Genomic DNA, 24,250 nt, shown 5'->3' on the forward strand with positions numbered 1-24,250 from the left:
TAATTAACATTTACAGAACACAGATTTTTTGTAATTTTATTTTTTATTTGTTTATTTTTTTTGTTGTTGTTTTGTTTTATTTCTAAGGATATTTTTTTTTAGAGAAATCAAATAATGTGGATTTTATTTGTTTATTGTTTTAACTTTGATTTTTTTTTTAGGATTCAATTGAAGAAATAATTTCATCCATATAGTTTTTCTGATAGCAAGTGTCTGCTAAAATTACTTATATACTGTTGCATTAGTTAATTGTTGTTATTGTTGAATAGATGATGTCATAAGGCTGATTCTTCGCCGCTGTTGCGTCTCACATGTTTGTCATCTAAAAATATTGAAAAAAAAATATTATATTATTAAGAAAATGCGAATTTGAAAAACAAAGATGCATCGAAGAAAGTTATAACGCGTTCGTCGTTCCTGTTTCCTACGGGCCCAGTTATAGCGGTAAGACATTTTTCTAGAATCTAGAAAAAATTAATCCCAAAAATCATACTGTTTTTTTTTCTAGCTTTAGTTTTTGAAACATGTACCTATTTTATTTTTCACATTTGGGGGAATTTTCATACTTTCAAGTTTTGCTTATTTTAAGCGTTTATTAAAGTTTTCCAGAAAAATTTATATTTAACCTAATGTATTTGGGCTAAATAAGCCTAAAAATTTTTTAAATTTTCTTATCACATGAGTTTTATGTATGAATAATTTGAAAACTAGAGCTGCTAGTAAGAAATGTTTATCAACGATGTTGAAAATTTTTATGAGTTGGGCATAACAGCAGAATGTATAATCGATCGAAATTTTTCAAAAGAATAATTAAGATAGTACTATCAGAAGCTTTATGCATATTTATTTTAAAGATACAACCGTCAGAGGCTAACGTTGAACTGCGCCGGAGCCCCAAGGCAAAACAAACATTTTTGTAGATATTTGCGGACCAAAGTCTCGAAACAAGTTTTGGTTTGCAGATATGAGTTCACAGTGATCAGGCCTATGCATTTAGGCAAAAAATATTTATATTTTGTTGATTTTCGAGAAAAAATCAAGATTAACCCCTTTCCGAAAAAAATGCATTTTAAAAAATTTCTCTCAAATTGATCGAAAGATACATAAAAAAAAGGTCTCTTTAAGCTCTGTTCATTATTTGCATCCAAACTTTTTTTTCTTATAGTCTAGTCTCGAAACAAGTTTTTTTTAATGGTATGTACCCCTGACAATCGTATGTGCAAAAATTTAAATAAACAACTTTAGAGCCGTTTTTGAGAAAAGTATAGTTTTTTTCATTTTGGTTACATGGAAGGTACTTAAAATAAACTTGCTTTCAAGACTGACAGCCCTATTCTGCTATTCGATTCACGCGAATCGACAGATTTCATTCCATTATCACGTCAAACTGACTTTGAAACATCTCTTACTTTCGAAAGCAAAGCGTTGTGTCCGTCGGTCTTAGAAATTCTAAAGAAAAAAAAATTGCTTACATTTAATTTTGAACCCGATTTAAAGGCTTCTTATTGTAGACTTTCACGTGGATCGAATAGCAGAATTGGAACGATAATTCAGTATTGAGAATTAAAAAAAAAACTCTTTTGAAATTAAAACATAAGTTTAATTAAAAACAAAATGGTAACAATTTGGGCCAAACACGATCATTTTTATAACAAAGTGGGACATTGTTTATTTTAAATGGTTTTCCTTTTTTAAACCCATAAATAAAATACTCGCCGCTTTAAGGCACTGGTCACCCTAATTGAGTAAGTTTTTCTGGAGTTTGAATAAGTTTTGTGAATGAAAGTACTCGGCGAAAGTTTAATTCATAACCGTTATATCAACAAATCCTCTGAATCCAGAAATATGTAAGATATAATATCCCTAAAGCTTGATTTTATTTTTTCGCCTAGTTTAGAAAATTATGATATGACATATCTGACTTCAGCTCTATGGTTGACACTTTGTTCTTTAATTAAGAAATTCTGGGGAATTCTGGATGTCACGGAACTATTGTACGTCTTATACATTCAATGCACCCATTAAGCTAAGATAGTTAAATTGAAGCAGAAACCTAAAATTCGTTTAGGTTTCAATTTAAAAAATAAAATCAAATAGGTACAAAAAAAAATCTGAAAACAAAAAATCAAAGAAAACAAAATAAAATCAAACACAAAAAATGCAAAATAAAAATACAGATTTGTTTTTAAAAATAATCAAATAACTTTTATTTATGCCTTTAATTGAACTAAAGTTAAAATTAAATTTATAATTCGTTAATTTGTATTTCTCATTTTATTCTTACATCATTATGAATCTATTTTTTTTATTATAATGTGTACGAGGTCAAAATATTAGTTTATATTTATTTTTTTTTATTGTTTTTTTATTTTATTCATTACATTTAATAAAACATACAATTTAAAACAATCTTTTATATTATAAAATAATTATTAAAAAAAAATAGAAATTAAAAATGAAACAACTTAACAGTTTAGTGACACATAACTAAAAAATGAAAAAAAAAAAAAAAAATAAAAAAAAAGAAGAGAAACAATATTTAAACTTAAAGAAAATTAAAACAAAAAATGTTTTAATTTAATATTTTTTTATTTAGTTATATATATTTTCTATTTTATATAGTGCGTTAAACTAACAATCATTATGGATTTCTTTTCACTTTATTTTTAGTTTATATCTTAAATAAAATTATTATTTATATTTATATATATATTTCAAATATTTTATTTTGTTATATATACAAGTAAAAATTTAAAATTAAGAAAAAAAAAATATTCTAAATAATATATTCTATATTTTTATATTATTAAAAATTATTTTGATTTGAAATGAAATAAACAAAAAGGACTAAATAATTATAAGGCGCGCATGCGGTGTTTCAATAAAATGTGAGCTAAGTGTTAATGCAAAATTTATATAAATAAATTGTTTATTTTATATATAAAAAAAATAATAATTAAATACATAAGCTTTTTTATTTAAATTAAATTGATTGTAAGAATTTATTTCGATTCTTTAGTTTGAAGGAAGTATAACTAAGAAAAAAATCGTTCTTCAACATCACAATTTTCTAAGTGGTTTATTAACTGTTTTTTTTTTTTTTTTTAATATACGCAATGTAAACTGAAAATATTTATTTAATTTATTTTAAATAAAAGATTAAATGAATTTTCCACAAAAAATAGAAATAAAATATTTTAAAAAATAAAGAAAATGCTTAATGTCCTAAACTGTTTTTATTTAATAGTTTTTATCATTCAAATATTTACAACTTTAAAACAAAATTTTAATGTTTTAGCGTTTGGGATTTTTCACCGGGACACTTCATTAGCGCTAGCGCTGGACACAACCTCCTCTGAGGAGGGAGTAACCGAAATATTTGTGCTACTACTTACCACCGCCGGAGGGCTTATAGTGCCCCCGGTGGTTGAAGTAACACCGGTAGCATCACCTGAAGGGGAGATCTTTGATGTGGCCGTCACATCGGAGGGCTTGGGAGAGGTCTGCTCATTAATGATGGCAGATGGAGGTGACAATTGTGTGATGCCCTCCATAACTGTACTGTTAGGGGATGGCTTGTTAGTATTACCTGAAGAGGGAATTACACCAGCCGATGCCTGATCGTCGGGACTGCGTCGAGCGTCTTCCGGTGACGAGTTCACAATGGTGGTTGTGGTAGGAGTGGCTGTAACTGGTGTTGGCGGTTTTTGCTTTATTGCGTCATCTATGGGCGAGCTTTTCATATTTTCATTATCTTTATTTGGAGTTCCTCCGCCACGGCCACTAGATGGAGCTACATTCACAGCAGTTGCTTCCTTGCTAGATTCAGAGGCATCGCTTACCATTGTGGCGGTTGTAGTTGTAGCTGTTCCATTTAACTCGTGTGAAGGTGGAGTACGATTGTTGGCCGGAGTTCCAACACTGCTGCCGCCTCCGATACTCGAGGCATGGTTGGAATTTGAACCTGTGAGATCCAAGGTAGTTGGCTCATTGATCGATACTGCGGCCGATAAGGGGCCAAGGCCGGTTTGCGGCTTCTCTAGCGGATGCCGAGGACTGTTTGATGCTCGTCCGCCATTTTGATTGTGCGTACTCGGTGGCATGGACTGTTGCTGACCAGCCGATGAGGTGGGTGTGGGTATTTTCATGCCACCCGATGAGGAAGTATGGTGATTTAGGGCTGCCATCGACATCGAAATAGATGAAGACTGCTGATGGGCAGCAGATGGCGCTAGTGGACTGACCGAATGCATAGATGAATGATGTCCAGGATGATGGGCATAGTACATACTATTCGGAATGCTTGTTGGCGGCTGGGCATTTATGCTGTGCGATGAGTGAGACTGCATGGCCGATGCCGAGGATGTGATAATTGTGGCTTCGGAGTGCTTACCAGCAGAGCTTTGGGTAAGATTCAGGCTGCCATGTTGTGAATTGTTTGTGGACACATGCGAGTGTGGTGTCGAATGCGGTGGTAGCTGATGGGCAGCTGTGATGGGTGGATGATGGGGCGACATGTGAGGATGTGACAAGTTTAGGCCATGATGGGAGAGACCCAAGGCTGCTGCGGAGAAACTGGGATGGGCAAGTCCAGCTCCAGGATGACCCAGTCCAAGGCCTGAACTCTGCAAGTGATGTTGCATATTCGGCCCATGTGGAAGATTTGGAACTCCGGGCAAGGAAAGACCCAAATTCAGACCCATCGGACTCTGACGTTGGTTGCTGGAATGATAGGGTGACATAGAGGGCAGACCATGCATGCCAGCCTGTGGCGGACGCAGACTTAAGCCAATATGGGGCAACATTGGACCAAGAAGATTCCTATTCAGGGGCGAATACAATGGATTGGAGTAGTGATGTGAGGCCGATATAAGGCGCTCGCGTTCTCTAGCTTCGCGTTCTTTTTCACGCATCTCACGTTCACGTGCTTCTTTCTCCTTTTGTTCCTTTTCACGTTCGCGCTGTTCCTTTTCACGTTGTTCACGTTCTCGCTGTTCCTTTTCACGTTGTTCCCGTTCTCTCTGTTCGCGGAGTTCACGTTCTTTTTCTCTTTGAAGTTCACGCTCACGTTCTTCTTCACGTGCAATGCGCGCTCTATGTTCCTCTTCCATTTTCATACGCTCATGCAGGACGGGAACGCTGATAAACGGATACAAATGTGACGAGTACGGTGATGCCAACGGCCCGTACAACGAATGCGCATGAGGATGAGAATAGTGAACGCCACTTCGCAACAATTGATGACGTTGCTCCAATAAAAATTGTTCCGAATATTGGAGACTGGCCGGATTGAAAATGGCGGCGCCCGGTGGCATACCGGGTAGCCCTGCGAATGGAGAATATGCATCTAAGGGGAACGGTCCAGCAGGATGCATTAGACGTTCATCCGATCGATATGGTTGAAAGCCACTGCGGGCCAATAGTTCTGGTTGTAGACCTGATGTCTGACCTGAATTCAAGCGAGGGATTTTCTCTGCTGGTTGAGGCGATGGCGCCGAACGCTTTTTCGCAACATTTCTTTCATCTTGACTGCTACCCAGACGACTGTCGACCCCAAGCCGGGAATCATTTGTTGAAGGCACACGCGATGTGGATGAATTCTGCACTGCGGAAGATGATGATGTCCCATCACCACGTTGACCACTACCACCACCCCCACCGCCGCCTTGTGTGCCACCACGATCCCGAACAACAACATCTTCTTCTTCCTTGATGTCAGCCTGTTTGGCTAGATTTCGTAGAGCCGAAGCAAATGGCTGATTAAGACCTCCCGGAACTCCGCACACTTGTTGTGACTGTTGCTGTTGTTGGCCTTGCATTGAAGGTGACTGGGCCCCAATGTGATTGCTTGCGCCATGGTTACTAAGACCATGGACTGAATTCTGTTGGACTTGGGGTGGTGCACCCGAAGGTGATTGCAAATGATGCGGTGATGGTATAAGCGGAGCTGGACTGGTTGCAGGACGCTTTTGACCGGCTTTTGGTGGTACTGCAAATGGAAAGAAATACAAAAAATTTAGGTTAAAATTTGCATTTTTTATGTATTTGAATAAATTGTATAGAAATGAAGAAAATGAAACTATGCAAAGTTCAGAGGACATTTGGAGTTTAAGAATAAAACTTTTTGTGATAACAAGACTACTCAAGAATTTTTGTTTTCTTTTCAAAGTTTTTAGTTGATTTTTTTCTTCGTTGGATGATAAAAAAGAGCTTGAAAGGGATGAAAGTAAATTTTATTTCAAAAAACACCTATAAAGCTTCTATAACGGTGTATATGTGTAAATGGTAATTGGGTCATCACAATCGACCGTCATTTAAAGCACCAAACTGATGCCAATAAATAAAATGAATTGGGGGTCCCCAAAGAGTCCGCATGTTCAAGATACATATCTAAATTTATGTCACAGTGGATTTTGCTTATATATTGAACCTTTCCGACTAACCACATAGTTAATTTGAATTTTGCTTATTGAACCACTTTTGATTGACCACATTGAATAAATTTGTGTATGCAACGATATTTCAAATTCCACATAACAAGACCATTCCAGGGTTGATTGGTTGTTACATGGAATTCAAGATTTATTAGAAAATCTACAAACAAATATAGCAAGTATTTGAATTTAAATGAAAGTTTCGTGGAATTGAAGAGAAAATAAATCCGATTGATTTTGAATGGATTTTCACTAGGATTCGATTATTCTAAAGAAAATAGATGATAGAAATACGACCAAATTATATGTTTGCAAATTAAAATCATTTTAAGAGAATAAAAATAATAATGCAGGAGTTTTAGAACGGTTTACAATAATTTTCGATATTTTACTTAGATAATATTAAAAAAGTTAACAAACAGAACCAAAAAACTACTAATTTTTATTTCTGTCAATACAAACATCTTTTTGCCATACGTTTTATATGAATTTATGACATTTTGTCGAGTAAAGTAAACGAACAGAACCGAAAATCAATAGTAAGAAAATGGTTTAGGATAAACAAGATTTTGTTTGTCATGAATTTGTCAAAGTTTACAAAATGACATTTGAAGACAATTTGTGACATTTTATTGAAAAATAGTTAACAATCAGAACGAAAAACATAACTTATAGTTATTTCATTCAGAACAAAGGTGTGTTTGCTTTGAATGTTTCAAACGAAAATGCTTTTACGCAATAACTTTTTATTACAATTTGACATTTATTTGAATAAAGGTGGGGAACAGTACCAAAAAAGCAACTTATAGCAAACAAGCATATTATTTTAATAGTCAAAATTGAAATGCGTTTGCCTGTGCTCAAAATTAAAATTCGTTCACTGAGGAAAAAAATAATTTGAAGTTGAAACGTCTTTATTTCAAAGATGAACTACTTTGATTTATGTGACTTTAAGATAGGAAACCATCAAAAATTAACCTTTTTTCCACGTTGATTTTAAAATTTTCATCTTCAACGCAAAATCATTCCGAATAATAGTTAAATCAATGTGGTTTTCATTGATTTTATGTTGTTTTATGGTGGCTTTTCCCTCAGTGTTCTTAAATTCCAAAACATAAACTGCCTAATTGATTCGCCATTTTAGATTTGTTTTTATTATGCACAGTGTAAACAAACAGCGCCGCCTAGTTCTCAGAATTGGTAAATAAATTTTATTTTATATTTTGTATATAAAAAATGGTGTTTGAGCATCTGAAACTTGACTTTCAACTCAACTTTATCAACCTTCAACAGTCTGCAGTAAATTAAATTGAAAGTAAAGTTAACAAACAGAACCATAATACAATAAATACAAAAAGAGTATGTTTGTTTTGAATCTGTCAAACAAAGTCATCATTTGGGGTGTGAACACAAGAAAAATGAAAATGCTGTTTAGATACTGTTTGCTTACTTTTTTTTTTTAAATTTTACTAATGTCGTGGAAAAATTTAGAGGGACTAAATCCGAATTTTTATATGGTCTATTTCAAAAGTTGAATTACTTTACAACTGTACCAAATACTTGAAAGTTTGCATCAAATATTTTACTTCTAAAAGTAATAAAGAGCCCGGCCCCAGTTTTTTTTTTAGTTTTATTAAAGAAATGAAAAACTGTTTCTTTTTATGAAAAATTTTGTTACAAATAAACCCAAAAAGAAACAAAAACTAAAGTTCTGATTGCAGAGTATTTGAAAATCAAATTGTTGCAAACGAACCTCAATTGAAGTTAACGCCGCCGCTTTACCTTTTACCAATGAATAGGTATAGAATAAACAATACAACAACAATTTAGGGTTTTTATTCTTTGATTTTTCAACAACAAACTATATATCCAATGCAAAATAAAAATAAAAAAAACGAGAAAAAAAAATGAAATAAGAATGAACCTCTTTTCTATCGATCCTTCTCGAAAGAGTAAATAAAATCTGCATTTGCCATTACATGGCGCAAAGTCCCAGAAGTATAGAAAATAGAAACAACATAGTATAGTTAGAGAAATATACAAATATACAAACATATACTATATAGGGGCATCACTTGTAGTGTTCTCATTTTCCATACCATCCGAATACAACACAACACAACCCACCCATTTTTGCAACAGCAGCACCCCAAAAAATCTCTGACCCACTAGGTATACAACGGTCGTCGGTACACACCAGTGTTTCAAGCATATTCCTCCTCAGCAAATATCATTTATTTGAAAATACCACTTGTAGTACCGGTGTTAGTCAAACTACAACTCTAACTGTATAAATCTCTCTTATACAAAGAATATATTTTGTAAGGGTTTAAGTGTAAAAGAGACAGCGCTACAAAAATTGTAGATATGTACAGTTTAAAAACAGACAAGTGGCGTAAACACAAAAGACTTTGGCAAAACGGGACACTAGAACAACAGCTATGCAGCAGTAGTAGCACCACCAGCAGTGTTTCAAACTATATCTCTAAACCTACCTATCTACTCGTAGAAAGCATTGAGTTTCTAAAATTCTCTACCCAGAGCGTTCACAGTCGGTGCAAGTTTTTCAGTAAACAAAACCCAGTCAGGCACCTATAACTATGGTAGGGGGCGCCACATACAATAGGATAGTGTAGGGGTAAAAAGAAAGAGTGGGTAAAGGGGGGGTTGGAAGGCTTATCCTTTATCCTTAACTTTGCATATTTGAGTAGAATCTATAGAGGGGAACGAAAAAGGATACAACTGTGTTTTTGTACAATTCTGTGTGTACACATGCAGTAGGGGGCGCTGCCTATTCGTTTACAGAAATAACTGTAGTCCACCATCATCATCATCATCGATAGAATGTACCGAAGAATTTTTTGTTTTTTTTTTTTTTTTCAATTTTGTTTCTTGTTCTTCTTGTGTATTGAGATTGAATGGGTGTGTGAGTGCACTCCTGATGGGTTCCATTCGAACTGTATGCAATATCAAAGAAGATGAAGGGAAGTTGAGTTTTTAATTTTACCAGTGACGAGAGGAAAGTGGGTGAGGGTAGGGTAGATAAAAAAAAGTAGAGAAAGTCGGTTGAAAGATTTTTGTGATGATCCAGGATTCATGCAAGTTGTGTGTATGTAGGTATGCTGGTGGTTGAGAAGAGTCATGTTCACTGTTCACATTCGATTTTTGGTCGATATGTTCCTTATTACCATCGAAGGTAGTTATATATGTACAGTACATAGTTAGAATGCGTGTACAAGGACAACAATTTTTAGAGTACCCACTCAAGCATGCTTGGTGCACTAGCAGCAGCAGCATCACAATACTCACACTCTCCTCCTCACTGACGACTCTCTGTATTGGATTATTATTCGCCTCTAAAAGGATACGCTGCTGCTAGGCGGGGGTATGTTATATTGGTTTTTCGAGTTCTAATATGGCATAGAGATGCGTTCCTTGTTTCCATCTATGCATGTATATGGGTTAAACGCATGCTGGATGATATAATAACCATCCATCTCTATTGCTCTCTGGCCTCTTTCTCCAGTCGTATAGGTAACTGGTAGGGAATATTTCGCAGGAGCCGTATAAGCCACAGGATGTCAGATTTCATCCCAACTATATGTATGTTGGTGTGATGGTGGTGGAGCGAATGGGTGTTGGTATAGTTGGTTGCTACTTGAACCTCGTTATTACATTTGCCAATACACCCAAATGCACACACGCACGCATACACTAAAGATCAGCAAAGAGGTAAATATAGATTTATATTTTTTTTTTCTTTTTTTTTCGTTGTTGTTCCTTCTTCTCGTATTTTCGAATTTTTGGTCCTTCGACCCGGAAAGTGTTGCACCTCGTCGAATTCGAGTATACTCGGGTTTTTGGTGGAGCCTATATGAGCCTATGATATTATGTAGGTTTTCGGCTACTTCTCGGGTGGTTCTCGCATACGCATGAATATGTATAAATTGATGGTTGATGTTCAAGTATTGGTATTGGATATACCTGTTATTAAATTAAAATCCAGGAATTACAAAGGCTCTGTAGTTGTTGCACTCGAGTGGAAAATACCCCCGTAAGTAAATTCGGAAAATTCTGGAGCTTAAAAACAGTTTCTCAATAAATGGGTGTGGTTATATTTCGAAAAAGGCCTATTGTTTTTCAACAAGAAAATATAAAAAAACAGAGTGAGAGAGAGAGAGATAGATAGAAAAACCTGAGAAGAATGATCGAAATATAAGAAAATTAAGAAAATCGAAAAACCAAAAGGTTATCACGTATGTAAGGTACCCCCATGTCTATATTGCGTAATGGTTAACTGCAACCCAGTGAACCAAGAGGAATCTTATTGTGTACTGTACACATATAAATGTAGGTATAGGTATGTAAGGCTTAACACGACCGACGATGATTCAAATATAAAAGAAGAATATACTCGAGAAGATGTATAAAGGAAGAAGAAGGAAGTAGAAAAAAAAAATTAATTAAAATTCAGGACAAAATAGTTCAAAGTCTTATTCGTTGCTGATGTACGACAAGATTATATATGTATGTAGGAAACGTACTCATACGTATGTGCACCATTCGCTATCGGGATATTTGGTTGCGAGTCAAATTCATAGCATGGTTTTATATAGAGTCTCCCCATACAGCAGGAGCTGAGCGCATTGTGCGCATTCCGAATGTGTGGAGCAAACAGAAATGTACACAGGCAGCAAATAAGAAGCAACAACAAAGAAGGCAACGCAAAAAAAAAATGAAAAAAAAAAGAATAAAAACATCACCAGACAACCTGCTGCTTTTGCTGTAGTCCTGTGGGTTATCATATCCTTGTACCTTTAGTTAAGGAATGCAATTTTCATTTTTTTTTTCTCTGCTGCTGCTCCTTCTTTTGCCTTCTCGCCTATAAACAGTTTGCAATGCTGTTAGCTTTTATTACCCCAGAAGCACAACCCCAACAAGAGTGTTAAGATTTTTTCCTACCTACACAGCATAGAGGTATACCTACATAAATCCAAAGGAAAAACAGAACCTGACGCTACTACTGCTGGTGCAGAAAACAGGAGCAAAAGATATGGTATTTCGCATCCAAGTGAACTGGAAAAAAAAATCGTGCATTCCAGGCACACATTGATGTTTGCAATGTGAAAAATTTCCAGATACAATGCGAGGAATTTTTTTTTCCTTTTCATTTCCATTTCACAAGTTTGTGTTGCGTTGTGAGTATTTTTTTTTTATTTTTTTTTCAATATCAACCTTTTGGTATACCAATTAAGGACTCATCGATGTGAAATTATTTGTGAAAGTTATTTCGATGGAATTTCCATAGGACTGGCAAGCGCATTGCTATTATTGGGAGAGGTCATGTTTGGGATTTTTGAAAAAAAATGCAAAATATTTGTCTTCGTATTTGTGCGAGTTTTTCTGTTAATTAGTTAACAAAAAAATTGAGTAGGGGGAGAATAATTTATTCATGAGATAAGAATTAAATATGCATTTTTGCTAGATAGGTGATTTTGAAAAGAGTTTTTTTTTAATGGACTTAACTTCTGAGTTAAAATTTCTTATTAATATTTGTGAAAAAGTAAACCAATGATTTTTTTTTAAATCGGGTTTATGTTTCGTGAGTAAACTCAGGGCAAATTTATTCTTAAACTGGAAATATGCACAAAATATTATTCATTCATTCATGTACTCACTCATTTTTTCATTGATTTATAGATTGATTCATTCATTTATTAACTCGAATATTTATTCATTAATTCATACATTCATTCATTCATTCATTCATTCATTCATTCATTCATTCATTCATTCATTCATTCATTCATTCATTCATTCATTCATTCATTCATTCATTCATTCATTCATTCATTCATTCATTCATTCATTCATTCATTCATTCATTCATTCATTCATTCATTCATTTATTCATTTATTCATTCATTCATTCATTCATTCATTCATTCATTCATTCATTCATTCATTCATTCATTCATTCATTCATTCATTCATTCATTCATTCATTCATTCAGTCATTCATTCATTCATTCATTCATTCATTCATTCATTCATTCATTCATTCATTCATTCATTCATTCATTCATTCATTCATTCATTCATTCATTCATTCATTCATTCATTCATTCATTCATTCATTCATTCATTCATTCATTCATTCATTCATTCATTCATTCATTCATTCATTCATTCATTCATTCATTCATTCATTCATTCATTCATTCATTCATTCATTCATTCATTCATTCATTCATTCATTCATTCATTCATTCATTCATTCATTCTTCATTCATTCATTCATTCATTCATTCATTCATTCATTCATTCATTCATTCATTCATTCATTCATTCATCAATTCCTTCATTCAAGAATTCATCGTGAATTATTCAGGCATTCATCCATTTGAGTCGACCTTTCTTAAAAATGTTTTAACGCGATCAGGTTCAGTTTTGATGGACGAAAATCACAAGCTTTGGGGCGTTTTTGGTTTCAAAGCCCACCTTATTGAATAATTGGTAAATTTTCCAGGCATTTAAGTCACTCAACACAACAAAAAGTCACACCATTGCTAAAAATAAATGAACTTACAAAAGAAAATTCGTGTTACACAAAGTTTCTCTTAATTTCAAATTTAATTAAAAAACCACAAATTCCCAATAACACACCCAATATTATGTCTTTATCAAAATTAATAGGCTACCATTGATAAAGATAATTAAAAAATAATTTAAATAATCGATTGAAACACCCAAATAAGGATAAAGATTCCTATAGATTTCCAGAAACCATCACTTAACCCATTAGAATAGGTAATTCTATTCATTTTATCTCCATTAACAACAATTTTTCAAAATGAAATCAAGTTCCTGGCTATAACCAAAAACACTACATAAAATAAACAAAATAATAACAATTCATTATACGATTAGAGAGAGAGACCCTTAATCAATATACAAACATGAAGTCACATATATACCAATTATAGAGGTAAGATAACTACTGTACATTCATAATATTTATCCAAAAAGCCAATTTCATTCTATTCTCGATTTAACATAGACATCCCCTAAAGATAAAACTACCCTCTATTACCTTCTCCTCCTTTAACAAACCAAAAAACATAGGATATTAGCAACCGCAATATGTTACGATAAATATTTCTCGATTCCTAATGCATATTTCATTAGCAATTGAAAAAATGTCAATGGTCAAAATGGTCAAATGTATAATATTTCAACCCCGATTAATTTTATACTTAACCTCCTCAACCGCAACTACGGGTTTCTTCTCTCTATTTAATCTCCTCTCCTCTTATTTGTGTCCTTAATTCAACAAATACTATATCCCTATAAAGTTCTGATATACAAACTCAAACAAAAACACATACATACATTTTGAACATATTGTCCCAGACAAATATTTCCCATTTATTTATAGGGAACACCACATTGAGAAGAGGGAAATATATATATACGAAACACCGAACGAAACTTAATTCACAAGCATAACGACCACATAATAATTATTTATAATTTGTCATTAGTGATGTTTTCTATTCTAAACTAGAGAAAGCCCAGAACTGAACCAAACCAAACCCCGGATGGGATAAGGATACTCTCTCTCTCTCTTCCGATATGTCCCTTCTGTTTTAAGTCCCATGTTTTAATTCAGATTCCATCACTTCTATGCACAGTGCAAACATTTTAAAACCCCCTTTTTGAATATATGTATATTATGGAGGAAGTCTAAGCATACTAACTATCCATATTTATTGTTTTCTGTATGTTGAACGCAGCCAGCAGGAGAAACTATGTGTGTTCCCTGTGGTGACACACAAATATCGAGCGTTAGTTACAGGTTAACAAATTTGACTATATGTCTTTTGTGAGGAACTTTAACGTTCGTAGCAGGGTGTTTTAATGTTCACTTCAGAAAAAGAAAAAAAAAATCTTTAAAAAAGTAGTTTAAGTATATTTTAAACTAAATTATAATAGGTTATAGAACCTTTTGTCAATAAAGTAAACAAACAGAGCCAACAAAACAAATAGTAAAAATTCTTGAAGCTGTAAGCCATAATACATGAAAGAACAACCTTTCTTCAATAAAGTAAACGAACAGAGCCAAAAAAATGTATAATAATAATTTCTTTGTTCATTTTTATGACTGAATCGTAACAACCCAAGGCAAACGCATTCAAATGTTAAAAAACGAACGAACAGTTTTTATCTTGTCGAATGGACAGGCTAGTGTCAAAAACGCAGGTATAGTTTTTATAACATACCAACACCTTTTTTTTTTGTTTTTAAGTAAATGAACATAACCAAAAACAAAACAACTGCACAGCACAAGTTTTAATGTTCATATGTTTGATTAAAAGGCTCAACCACAATAACCGAAATCAAACGAGATCTAATATCAAAAAAGAACGAACAGTTTTGTATCCTTCGAATGGGAAGATTAATTGCTATTATACATTGCGGACACACCTTTAAATTCTGACAAGCAAGCTGTCAACATTTAAGTTGACACATAGGTTTTTGTGTAGGCTTGTACTTAATAAAATAAAAATATGAAACCTGCGTCTACATTATTCCGATTCACGAGAAATCATCTCAATTACATAAGTGTTGACGAGTCCTTATTGGTGCTTAGATGTCAGTTTTGAATTCAACTGACGTTTCACTGTCAACACTTGAATATAATAGGTCTGTTTGGCAACTGCCTATACATTAGGGGTGTTCATGTTCATGAATTCGTCAGACAGATACGGCCTCTTCGACTCTCGATTTTGACTATGTGTTTAAATGATGGCATCTCTGAAATATTGGTAGGTTTGGTTTGCAAACATTTTTGAAATTATCGTGAAAGGCACTTTTATTTTTGAAGTTTCAAAAATGAGATTTTGTAAAAAGTCAAATCTTAACACAAGTCTGCTACGGGAAAATTAACTTATTGAAACCAAAAATTTACAAATTGACAGAAAAAATGGATAAATTCATCTGTGTAATGCCAAAGACGTTTGCTAAAAAGATGAGTATTTTTCTGTCATTGGATTGACAAACGATATAATGTCAGTAACTTACAGAGGAGGAATTTAAACGTCAGTTAGAACAAATATTGTTGAACTGTCAGACTTTGGATAACATTTAACTATAAAAACAAACAAATTTTAAGCTGTTTCAACTAAAGTTATGAATAAAAGGACAGCGTTGAGCATGGAAACAAAATGTATTTCGGGGATTGAACTTGAGATTTGCAAACTTCTAATTAGATTTGGGGGAAAGTACTGGGATTTACTTTAGAAGACAATTTTGTAGAAAAAAAAAAAACTTTACTAGGTATAAAATTTCAGTAAAAAAAACTTTTAACTTCCAAGACACCCTGTTTTATCAATATTTCAACCCTTGCTATCCCCGAGCGGTCATAATCTACACAGCAAAAAAAAAAGGAGTGTATAAATAATTACAGAGCTTGTCAATATTCGACGATAATAATTCATGTAATCATTTTCCAAATATCCCATTTGTCCTGAACCCATATTATTATATCGAATATTCTAGTTTATAGGTAATACCGTCGTCGTATACCTATGGTAGGTATAGAATTTATTTTATAGATACACGTCAACTTTGCCTTTGCTTGATTAGAGCTTATGCTAACATTTATCGGTGCCGGTGGTTAGTCGTTATATCGTGTTTGAGTGCGGCCGGGCGAAAGGAATGCGGGCGGGAAGGTTAAACTGATTCTCTAAATATATCTGTTTTTTCCCACAATTTACCATAAATGCTGTGAAATGTTATGTTATATGTTTTTAGGCACTCTAGGCTAGGATAATGATGACAACCACACGCTGGCTGCCGTCGTCCTTTCAAAAACCAAATCCTCTATACTCCACCACCACCCTCGAGGCTAACAAAAAACTGCCCTACCCCCATCCCAAATAACAAATAACCTTTCCGACATTGGCATTCAGACGGAATATAAGTTCCAACGTTTGTTATTTGGTGCGGTGCGGTGTTGGGTGGTTCCATATAATATGGTGGCTATAAGTGATATGCGAGGGGGTTGATGTTGTTTATATGTTGATGATAAAGATGAAGAGAGATGTGTGTTTGTGTGTGTTTGGCCATAATTGGTATCCATTTATATTCATTTTGATTGAATTGTGAAATATTTATTTAATTTATTCACCAAACCGTTTGGGCCAGGTGGTTAAATTTCCTGATCGTTAACTTATTACTTATGGCGTTGATGTGTGTTTTAAATACAAAACACACACAATATTCTGTTGTTAGCACGCTGCTGCTCTGCTATACTATCCTGTCAAGTGAGATGGTGTGGTAATGGTTGGGAAGTCGAAGTGGAAATGGAAAATGGGAAAATGGTATAAAAGAGAAATAAATAAATTAATGTTTTGTGGTAGAGAATTAAACTTATATTTACACAAACATACACTTTTAAGTGGCTTGTTGGGGGTTTTTGCTTTTGCGGATGTTTTTTTTTTTTTATTTGTTGTTTTTGTTATTTGAGTGTCTGTATCCTTGTCATTTGTGTGCATAAGGATATAGGGAATCATCGCATTGATATGTTGTGATGGGAAAGAATTGGATGGATATAAATGAATGGATGGATGAATGGATATGCCAATATGTTTGTGTGGTGCAATGAAGCTCAACATGCGGTTGGCTTTTTCACGTGTCAACAATATTGTTGATTAATTTAATTTTTTGTTTTTATTTCAACTGATATGTCTAAATTTTGAGTATTTGATGGATAATGGATAAATATTTTATATCTGGACCTATAAAGGTTGTTAAGTTCATATAGATGGGAAGGACTAGCTAGGTACTAGTACACGTTTTGTACAATAAGTACATACATAAGAGTAAAAAATACAGTACAAAGTTTATGCACTTATTATAAGGTATTTTATACAAACTTTTTGTATTGTACAGGCTTTATCTGCATTCCAATGCAGATTCACCATATCTTTCTATTGAAGATAGCACATATTCAAAACAATATGTGTACATTTCATTCAGAGATGTACTCAACGAAATCTACAGCAAGTTGTGTGCTAACTCAAAACTTAAGCCGTTCTAAATTCTAATTAAATTGTATTGAGTACACTTTATTGTAAATAAAGTACATTCTTTTCTATTTATTTATTTAATGGCTAAACATCATGAGTAAAAAATACAGTACAGGGTTTATATGTAGAGTACATATTATGTACTCAATATAAACTTTTTGTACTGTATTAGTACTCAAATGTAAGTAAAATCTGTGTCTACGTTTAGTTGAGATTTGTATGTGCTGAGTAAAGACGTTTATGTGCTGAACACAGTAGTTTTTGTACTGATTGTGGACTTTAATTAGCCTTGGTAGATAAAATGCTAAATAAAACTCGAAACATAAAAGCAAAAATGTATTGATAACAGCTAGTTATTTAATAAACATAAGCAAAGATAATGTGTACTAAATAAAACATCAGATTTATGAACTTTTTTGGGTACAGAATTCTCATTTATTGATTTCTGGTACAAGATTTCTCTAAAGCGTATAATACTCGTATTTACTTGCTTGATCAGTGTACAAAATAGTATTCAGTACATATATTTCTTTACTCTTCACATAAGTATGTACTCAATATGTAAAAATCTTTACTTGAACGTGTCTTCGGTATATTCATACAATACAGTACAGTACGCTTTCATCACAAATAATTTTGTACTCATAAATTGACATAAAATCAACTGTATCCCGAAGATTAACTTTGCAAAAAATAAATGTGAAATTGGAGGCATAAAGTAAATATTTTTATCACATTTCCATTACTAAATATCACATGTAGTGCCGAACTTATGTACTGAAAGAAGGCACTGACAGTGAAAATGTGACAGTTGACTTGCCATTAACAACTGTCTGCAGTTGGTAATTAATTTGAGAAAAGATACGTTTTGTAAGAAAATATAAATAAAAACAATTGCTCAACTACTTTTATGTAGATAGTATATTTCGTTATTTAATACTCATCCTTACTCCAAGGTTTTTTCTAATTATCGTTCTTACTTCGTTGAATTTATAAGCAGTAATCTCTTCCTTCAAACAAAATCCACCTATCTACTCCAGGTATACCTACTTACTTAATCCATTCAAATAAATTAAACAAACAATTTACATTTCTTTCACCATTTTAAATACAATAATAAAAAAAAAACTTTTTCTCTCACTCTTTCTTTCTCTCTCTTTCACCTAACATCACAGTGAAAACCACGAAAAATCATGAAAAGAAAATTATTTTCTTTTTCTGTTAGATACTTTTACTATAAAAAAAAATGTTGTAGCAAGAGAAATAAAAAAGCGCACATACAAGTAAATAAGTTTTTACACTTTCTTCTTATTTCTCTTATTTTTTTTTTTTAAGAATAATCAGAAGTTGAAATACCGTAAAAATAAAATCTTAAAAAAAAAAACAAAAACAACAAAACCACCCACACACAAAAAAGAAAATGTAATAAAAATCCCTTTTTGGTTGTAAAATATCACAAAAGTTCTCGCCATTTTTATTTTTACTTGTATTTGTTGTTGTTTTTATTTTTTTTTTTGGTTTGTGTTCGCCTTTCTTTGGCATCCTTAACGTGCTAGTTGTTACAGAAGATTTTCTTTTTTTCCCTTTTTTTTATTTCTCGTGAGACTTTTCACCATCACCTTTCAAAATAAAAAAGAAGTGAGGGAAAAAGAAGGAGAAGTGAATTTGCATCTCTACTGTTTTTTTTTTTATGCTTCTATAATATTCAACAAGGATAATATCCTTTTGGCTTAAAAGCTGTAAGTTTTTAAATAAAAAGTATATCTATACCTATATAAACCTAACTCAAATACACCCTAAGGTGTCTATATTGGTAACGAAAAAAAAAATCAGTTGAGTAAAATGAAATGTCGGATAAAATGCTATATCCTTGTTGTTTTGTGGACCCCTCCAACATATCCTCTTTTTATACTCCTATATATATTTTTTTTTCTAACATCCTCTTTGTAGACGAAAGAGGAAATGAAGTTACTAAAAATGACAGAAGGAAAAATCTTTTCCGTTTTGTATTTTTTGTTGTTGTTGTTGTCTTTATGCTCCACTTTAGAATCTCAGAATGTGTACAAATCTTAAAATCAAAAAAACCCTCTCCAGTCCTTTTATTGAATTAAAAAAAAAAAAAAAAAAAAACGAAAAAGAACTTAGTGCAACGGATGTAAAGGAAAATCCCTTAGGGTAAAGTTTTTTGCTAACATCCTCCTTGAGAGAGAAGAAGGAAATAACGATCCGCGGTAAATGATACGACTTTTGGGCGGAAACGCCCTTTCCTCATCGCCACCTTTTATATGAAACACGAAGAACCACCATTCTTTCAAGTCTTACTTCCACCCCCTTTTTCTAACGGTGTATCTTACCTTTTTATCTCTTACCCAACTTTTTTATCACATTCAATATTCATAGAAAAGGAAGTAAAAATAGAAGAACAAAAAATGCAAAACGAATAACGAAAACTTGTAGAGAAATGAAAAGAGCTCCAGAGAGATCTGAGAAAATAGAAAAAAAAGGACCAACAAAAGGACACAACATCCAACACCAAGAAAATGCAATGTGGTTATATGATGGGGGCAGGAAAAAAAGGAGAACAAAAAAAGGAAGAATGAACAAAAAAAAATAAAAAACATGACAGGGCATAAAGAAAACGCTGGTTTAAGTTCTGGTGTGGAAACGCCAACAGATGACATTTTTATTTATCCTATCTTCCTTAAATGTATGAGCGTTATTTTTTCGTCCTGTTTTTTTTTTTTTTAAACTTTATTTTTGTTGTGTTTTGTAAACTAAGGGGAAATGTAGAGGTGTTGATGCTAAGGACAGTTTCTGTAATGTTGCATAAAAAAATAAAAATAAGCGCAGGACCTATAGGTGCTCAGAATTTAGTTGAAGTTATTTATATGTATTGACAAAACAGCAACTCTTTATACCTACCAAGTTGTTAAGAAATTGACATTAAACCGGAAAAACTTTTCAATCTTTCAAACTGTCTTGTCATTTTTATGTAACACGGCTGGCGCGGTACACAGTGGTGTTTTTGAAGGATAACTTGCGTAGAAAACACATTCTCTATTTAAAGGATAAATGATTTAGGATGTTTTTTTTTTTTTTTTTTGCTTTAACGAAATGAAAAACGATTGCAAACGTGACGGGTTATGAGGGTCATAAAGAATGATTTATGGGGTCACCATGTGGTTGATAATTTGTAAATGGTGGGCGTTTATTACATTTGACATTATATTATACGACGTTTGTATACCTAGAGAAGTCATAAATATGAATAAAAGAAATATTAATTGATTTTTATGACTGCTTATAACCTTGAAGGACAAACAAGTGATAAATTCGTTAAAAAACTGGTGATTCGCAAACATTTTTTGACCTTATGTTTTTATTGAGGAGATATTTTTCAAAATTATAATTTTTGGGAACTGCTTGAAGAAGAACTAATAAACGACCACTAAACAAAACTGATTAACAAATACTGAAAGCAAAGAACACGTAATCCTCCTAAAGGAATTCGTGGAACTTTGGTTAAAACTTTGAACAAATTTCTGTACCAACTTGTCGAAGCAAATTTTTGACCAAGTTACATTTAAGGTCGCAAAATTAACTTTGTACTGAATTTTTGGAACATTGGTTGTTACGAAACATACGAATAGTGTAAAACCGAGTTTTCAGTTACTTTGTCAGTATTTATTTTCATTTTTCTACCCTTGAAGGATAATTTTTTGTAAAAAGAAAGCAAGCAAGTTTTTTTTTAATTATTTAAAAGTTAAGGCAATTTAGATCCCATAGGTTTCCAAATACATTACAGGAATATTTCAGCAGGTTTCCTGATTTGGAAAACCGTTGACTACAATTTCGAAATTTTTAAGAATAATGTCACCTTGCGAAGTGGTATATTCAATAGCCTATTGGACCAAGAGAGCTCCAATTGCACTTCAATAATATTGTAATTAAAAAAGATCGAAAATTAAGTGGTTTTTCGAATAAGACGCAGTTAAAACTTGTTTCCTTAGGTAATTGATCTAATAGAAGAAGTACTTTATTATTTTATTTATATTTGGCCAATGTTAAGATAATTGAACACAAAAAAAATTCGATTGGGGTAGATCTGGTGAATACCGTGGCTGGTGAAGAAGTCGTGGATTTTTAGCAACAGTTGCAATATGATACGGTGGTTTTTTTTGCGAAACAAATTTTTTTTAGTAAAGTATTCGATAAACACTCCCACCAAGTTTTACCAAAAAATATGTCAAATTGAATTTAATGCCAAATTTATTGTTCGGTGAGTTTTAATGGTATTTACACTACAAGTTTTGCAGTAAATTTTGGTATTCCTCAAGGGAGCCAATTAGATCCGATTCTTTTTAATATATTTCTGTAAATTATATTCCGTCAATTTAAAAGAACTCTTAATGTTAAATGTACACATTTCAGACTATTTCTAATAGTCTTGAATGTGAAAAATAGATTGATCTTAATGCCTTTTATATAGTGTAATTGCAACTGTTTGCTGTTGAATATTAACTAATGTAAAATTATAAATTTAAAACGAAAATTGTCTGTTTTGTTTTTTGAGTATCCTTTTGAAAGCTTGTAAATCTTTTTAAAATTGTTTACTGTTTATAGCCTGCATGCCAATTTTTACGAATTGAATGAATTTTGTACGCTAGAGCATTAGCGTGGTTCAACAAATAAATAAAAAGAATACTATTTCGCTGCAGAATGTTTTTTTCCTGAAAGAAATAATCAATGCAATAATGCAATTAGATTAAATAAACTTGAAAATTATTAACCAATACAAATATATTTCCGAGAGAATCGTGAAGCATCATCCACATAAAAAATTTTCGAAAGAAAGAGAATTTTCAAAGAAATTTATTTCGAAGTAGCAAGAATTATTTTTTTTCTTAGATATAAAGTAGTGCAAATTTAGCTTTATTTTTTCAATTCTTGAAAAAATTCTTGACTTGAAAAAAAAAAAAAAACAAATTGTGGTAATTTTGATACCAAAAGACCAAAAGGAGAAAAAGACTTAAAATGTTTGGGGATGTACGCACTTCTAATCGTTAATTTCACAAGATCAATAATGAGAAAATGCCAAAAAAATTCATATGGTTTCACAATTTTGTCGCGATAACAAAGAATTTATAAACGTTTGAATTTTTTTTTAGTAGAAAAAAATATTACGTATACACCATAGTGACCCATGGAAAATTGTTGAGAAATATAAACAATTGACCAAAGAACCAAAATTGTTGACTTTTGTTGAGCAATGGACAAACCCTAGTTTATGTATGAAGTAAAAGCGAAAATGTAATTTAACTACCTCAAAACTATTCAGAAAAATACAGAAAAAAGTTTCATTTTGCCGATCATTAAAACAATGTATTTTATTCCATGCAATAATGAAAGTATTTCTTTTAATTTCTTGAATCGTAATATAAAAAAAATTGATATACAAGAACAAAACAGGTACAAATAAACAAAAACTTCTCAAACTCCCTTCTCTATTGGTGTTCTCATTTTATTTTCCTATTATATCAATTCAACCTGTTTTCAACATTGTCGCTCACAAAACCAAAGTCTAATAGCTACACAAAGCAAAAACAAAAAAAAAAAAAAAAAAAAAAATAAAAACCATCCAAGCATTTGAAGAATTTTTTTTTTACAAAAACGAGAAAGAAAAAAAAATGATTGTGGCATCTATATCCACATTTCAAAAACTTTAGCCAAGAGAGTCGGAAACATGTGTGAATGTGCGGTCGAGAGTTGTGCATTATACACTACAACTATTGGCTCTCAAAACTCAACTTCAGTCGTATATGTAGTCGTCATCATCAAAGCCACCACAATATAAAACCACACACGAAAAATAACCTCATATATGTACCTACTAACTGAATTGAGTTTCTTCTACTTCAGTTTCACACTCTTTGTAAGAGAGTTGAAAAGTTATGTGATACTTGGCCTTATTTTTCGATAAAAGGTAAGTAAGAAAATTTTCTAAAACACTCAGATATCTTACATCCTGGCAAGGAGCAAACCAGCACAAAATGTGTGTAATAATGTTATATGTGTGTGTGGGAGGTTTTATTTCATTTCACCATCTCAATTCACCGATCCATGATGAAGTTATAAATTGCAAAGATGCTACAGAAACTAAAGAACTTTTCTCGAAAACTCAAGACACCATCTTTCATGTTCATCGTGTTGTGTCGTTCTTGTTTTGGCTATTATCATCATCAAAGTCGGGAGAGGGACATCACTACTATAGTTTGCAGTTGCTGCTATTTCCTTTAAATGCCATTCCTTGCAAGTTTAGTTTCATTTCATATAGTTGAAGTGTATTCTATCCAATTATACTCAGAAATAGTGAGATTTCCTTTTTTTTTTGTTGTTGTATCCTTACACAAAGCGAACTTCTAAGTGTGTGTGTGGGTTATGCTGTCAAGATGGGGGTTGCTTTCACATCCAATGGACATAATAATAAAATAGAAAAAGGAAGAAAACTTCTTCTTTATGCTCCACGTGCGCTAAGAGACTGGTTAAATTCTTGAGATGGTGTCTACGCAATAAAAGGACTCCTCAAGCATTGCAAAAGAATCCTAAGGATTCAATGTGTACATCACTCAGGCTGATTTAGTTTTCTTGGTATATTTCTTCTTCTACTACTTCTTCTTGTTGTGCAAAAATTCCATTGTCTGTCTGGCTAGATGGCTGGCTGGC

At 32.7% G+C, this 24,250-nt stretch overlaps 1 protein-coding gene across 2 annotated transcripts in view; it reads right to left on the reverse strand.

The window, feature by feature from the left end:
- The window catches only part of LOC129917968 (uncharacterized), a 262,693-nt gene continuing 238,443 nt past the window's right edge, over positions 1-24,250 (reverse strand). The window contains exons 12-13 of one of the 2 annotated variants that reach the window (XM_055998235.1): positions 3,590-5,989; positions 1-322 (exon numbers count right to left, since the gene is read on the reverse strand). In XM_055998235.1, the coding sequence (XP_055854210.1) occupies positions 276-322; positions 3,590-5,989 (2,447 nt within the window). In that variant the 3' untranslated portion in view covers positions 1-275. Of the gene's footprint in view, positions 323-3,119; positions 5,990-24,250 lie in introns of those variants that run through there. The other variant, XM_055998234.1, reaches the window with a different exon arrangement.

The sequence above is a fragment of the Episyrphus balteatus genome, chromosome 4, assembly GCF_945859705.1.
Source record: "Episyrphus balteatus chromosome 4, idEpiBalt1.1, whole genome shotgun sequence".
Classification (NCBI taxonomy): domain Eukaryota; kingdom Metazoa; phylum Arthropoda; class Insecta; order Diptera; family Syrphidae; genus Episyrphus; species Episyrphus balteatus.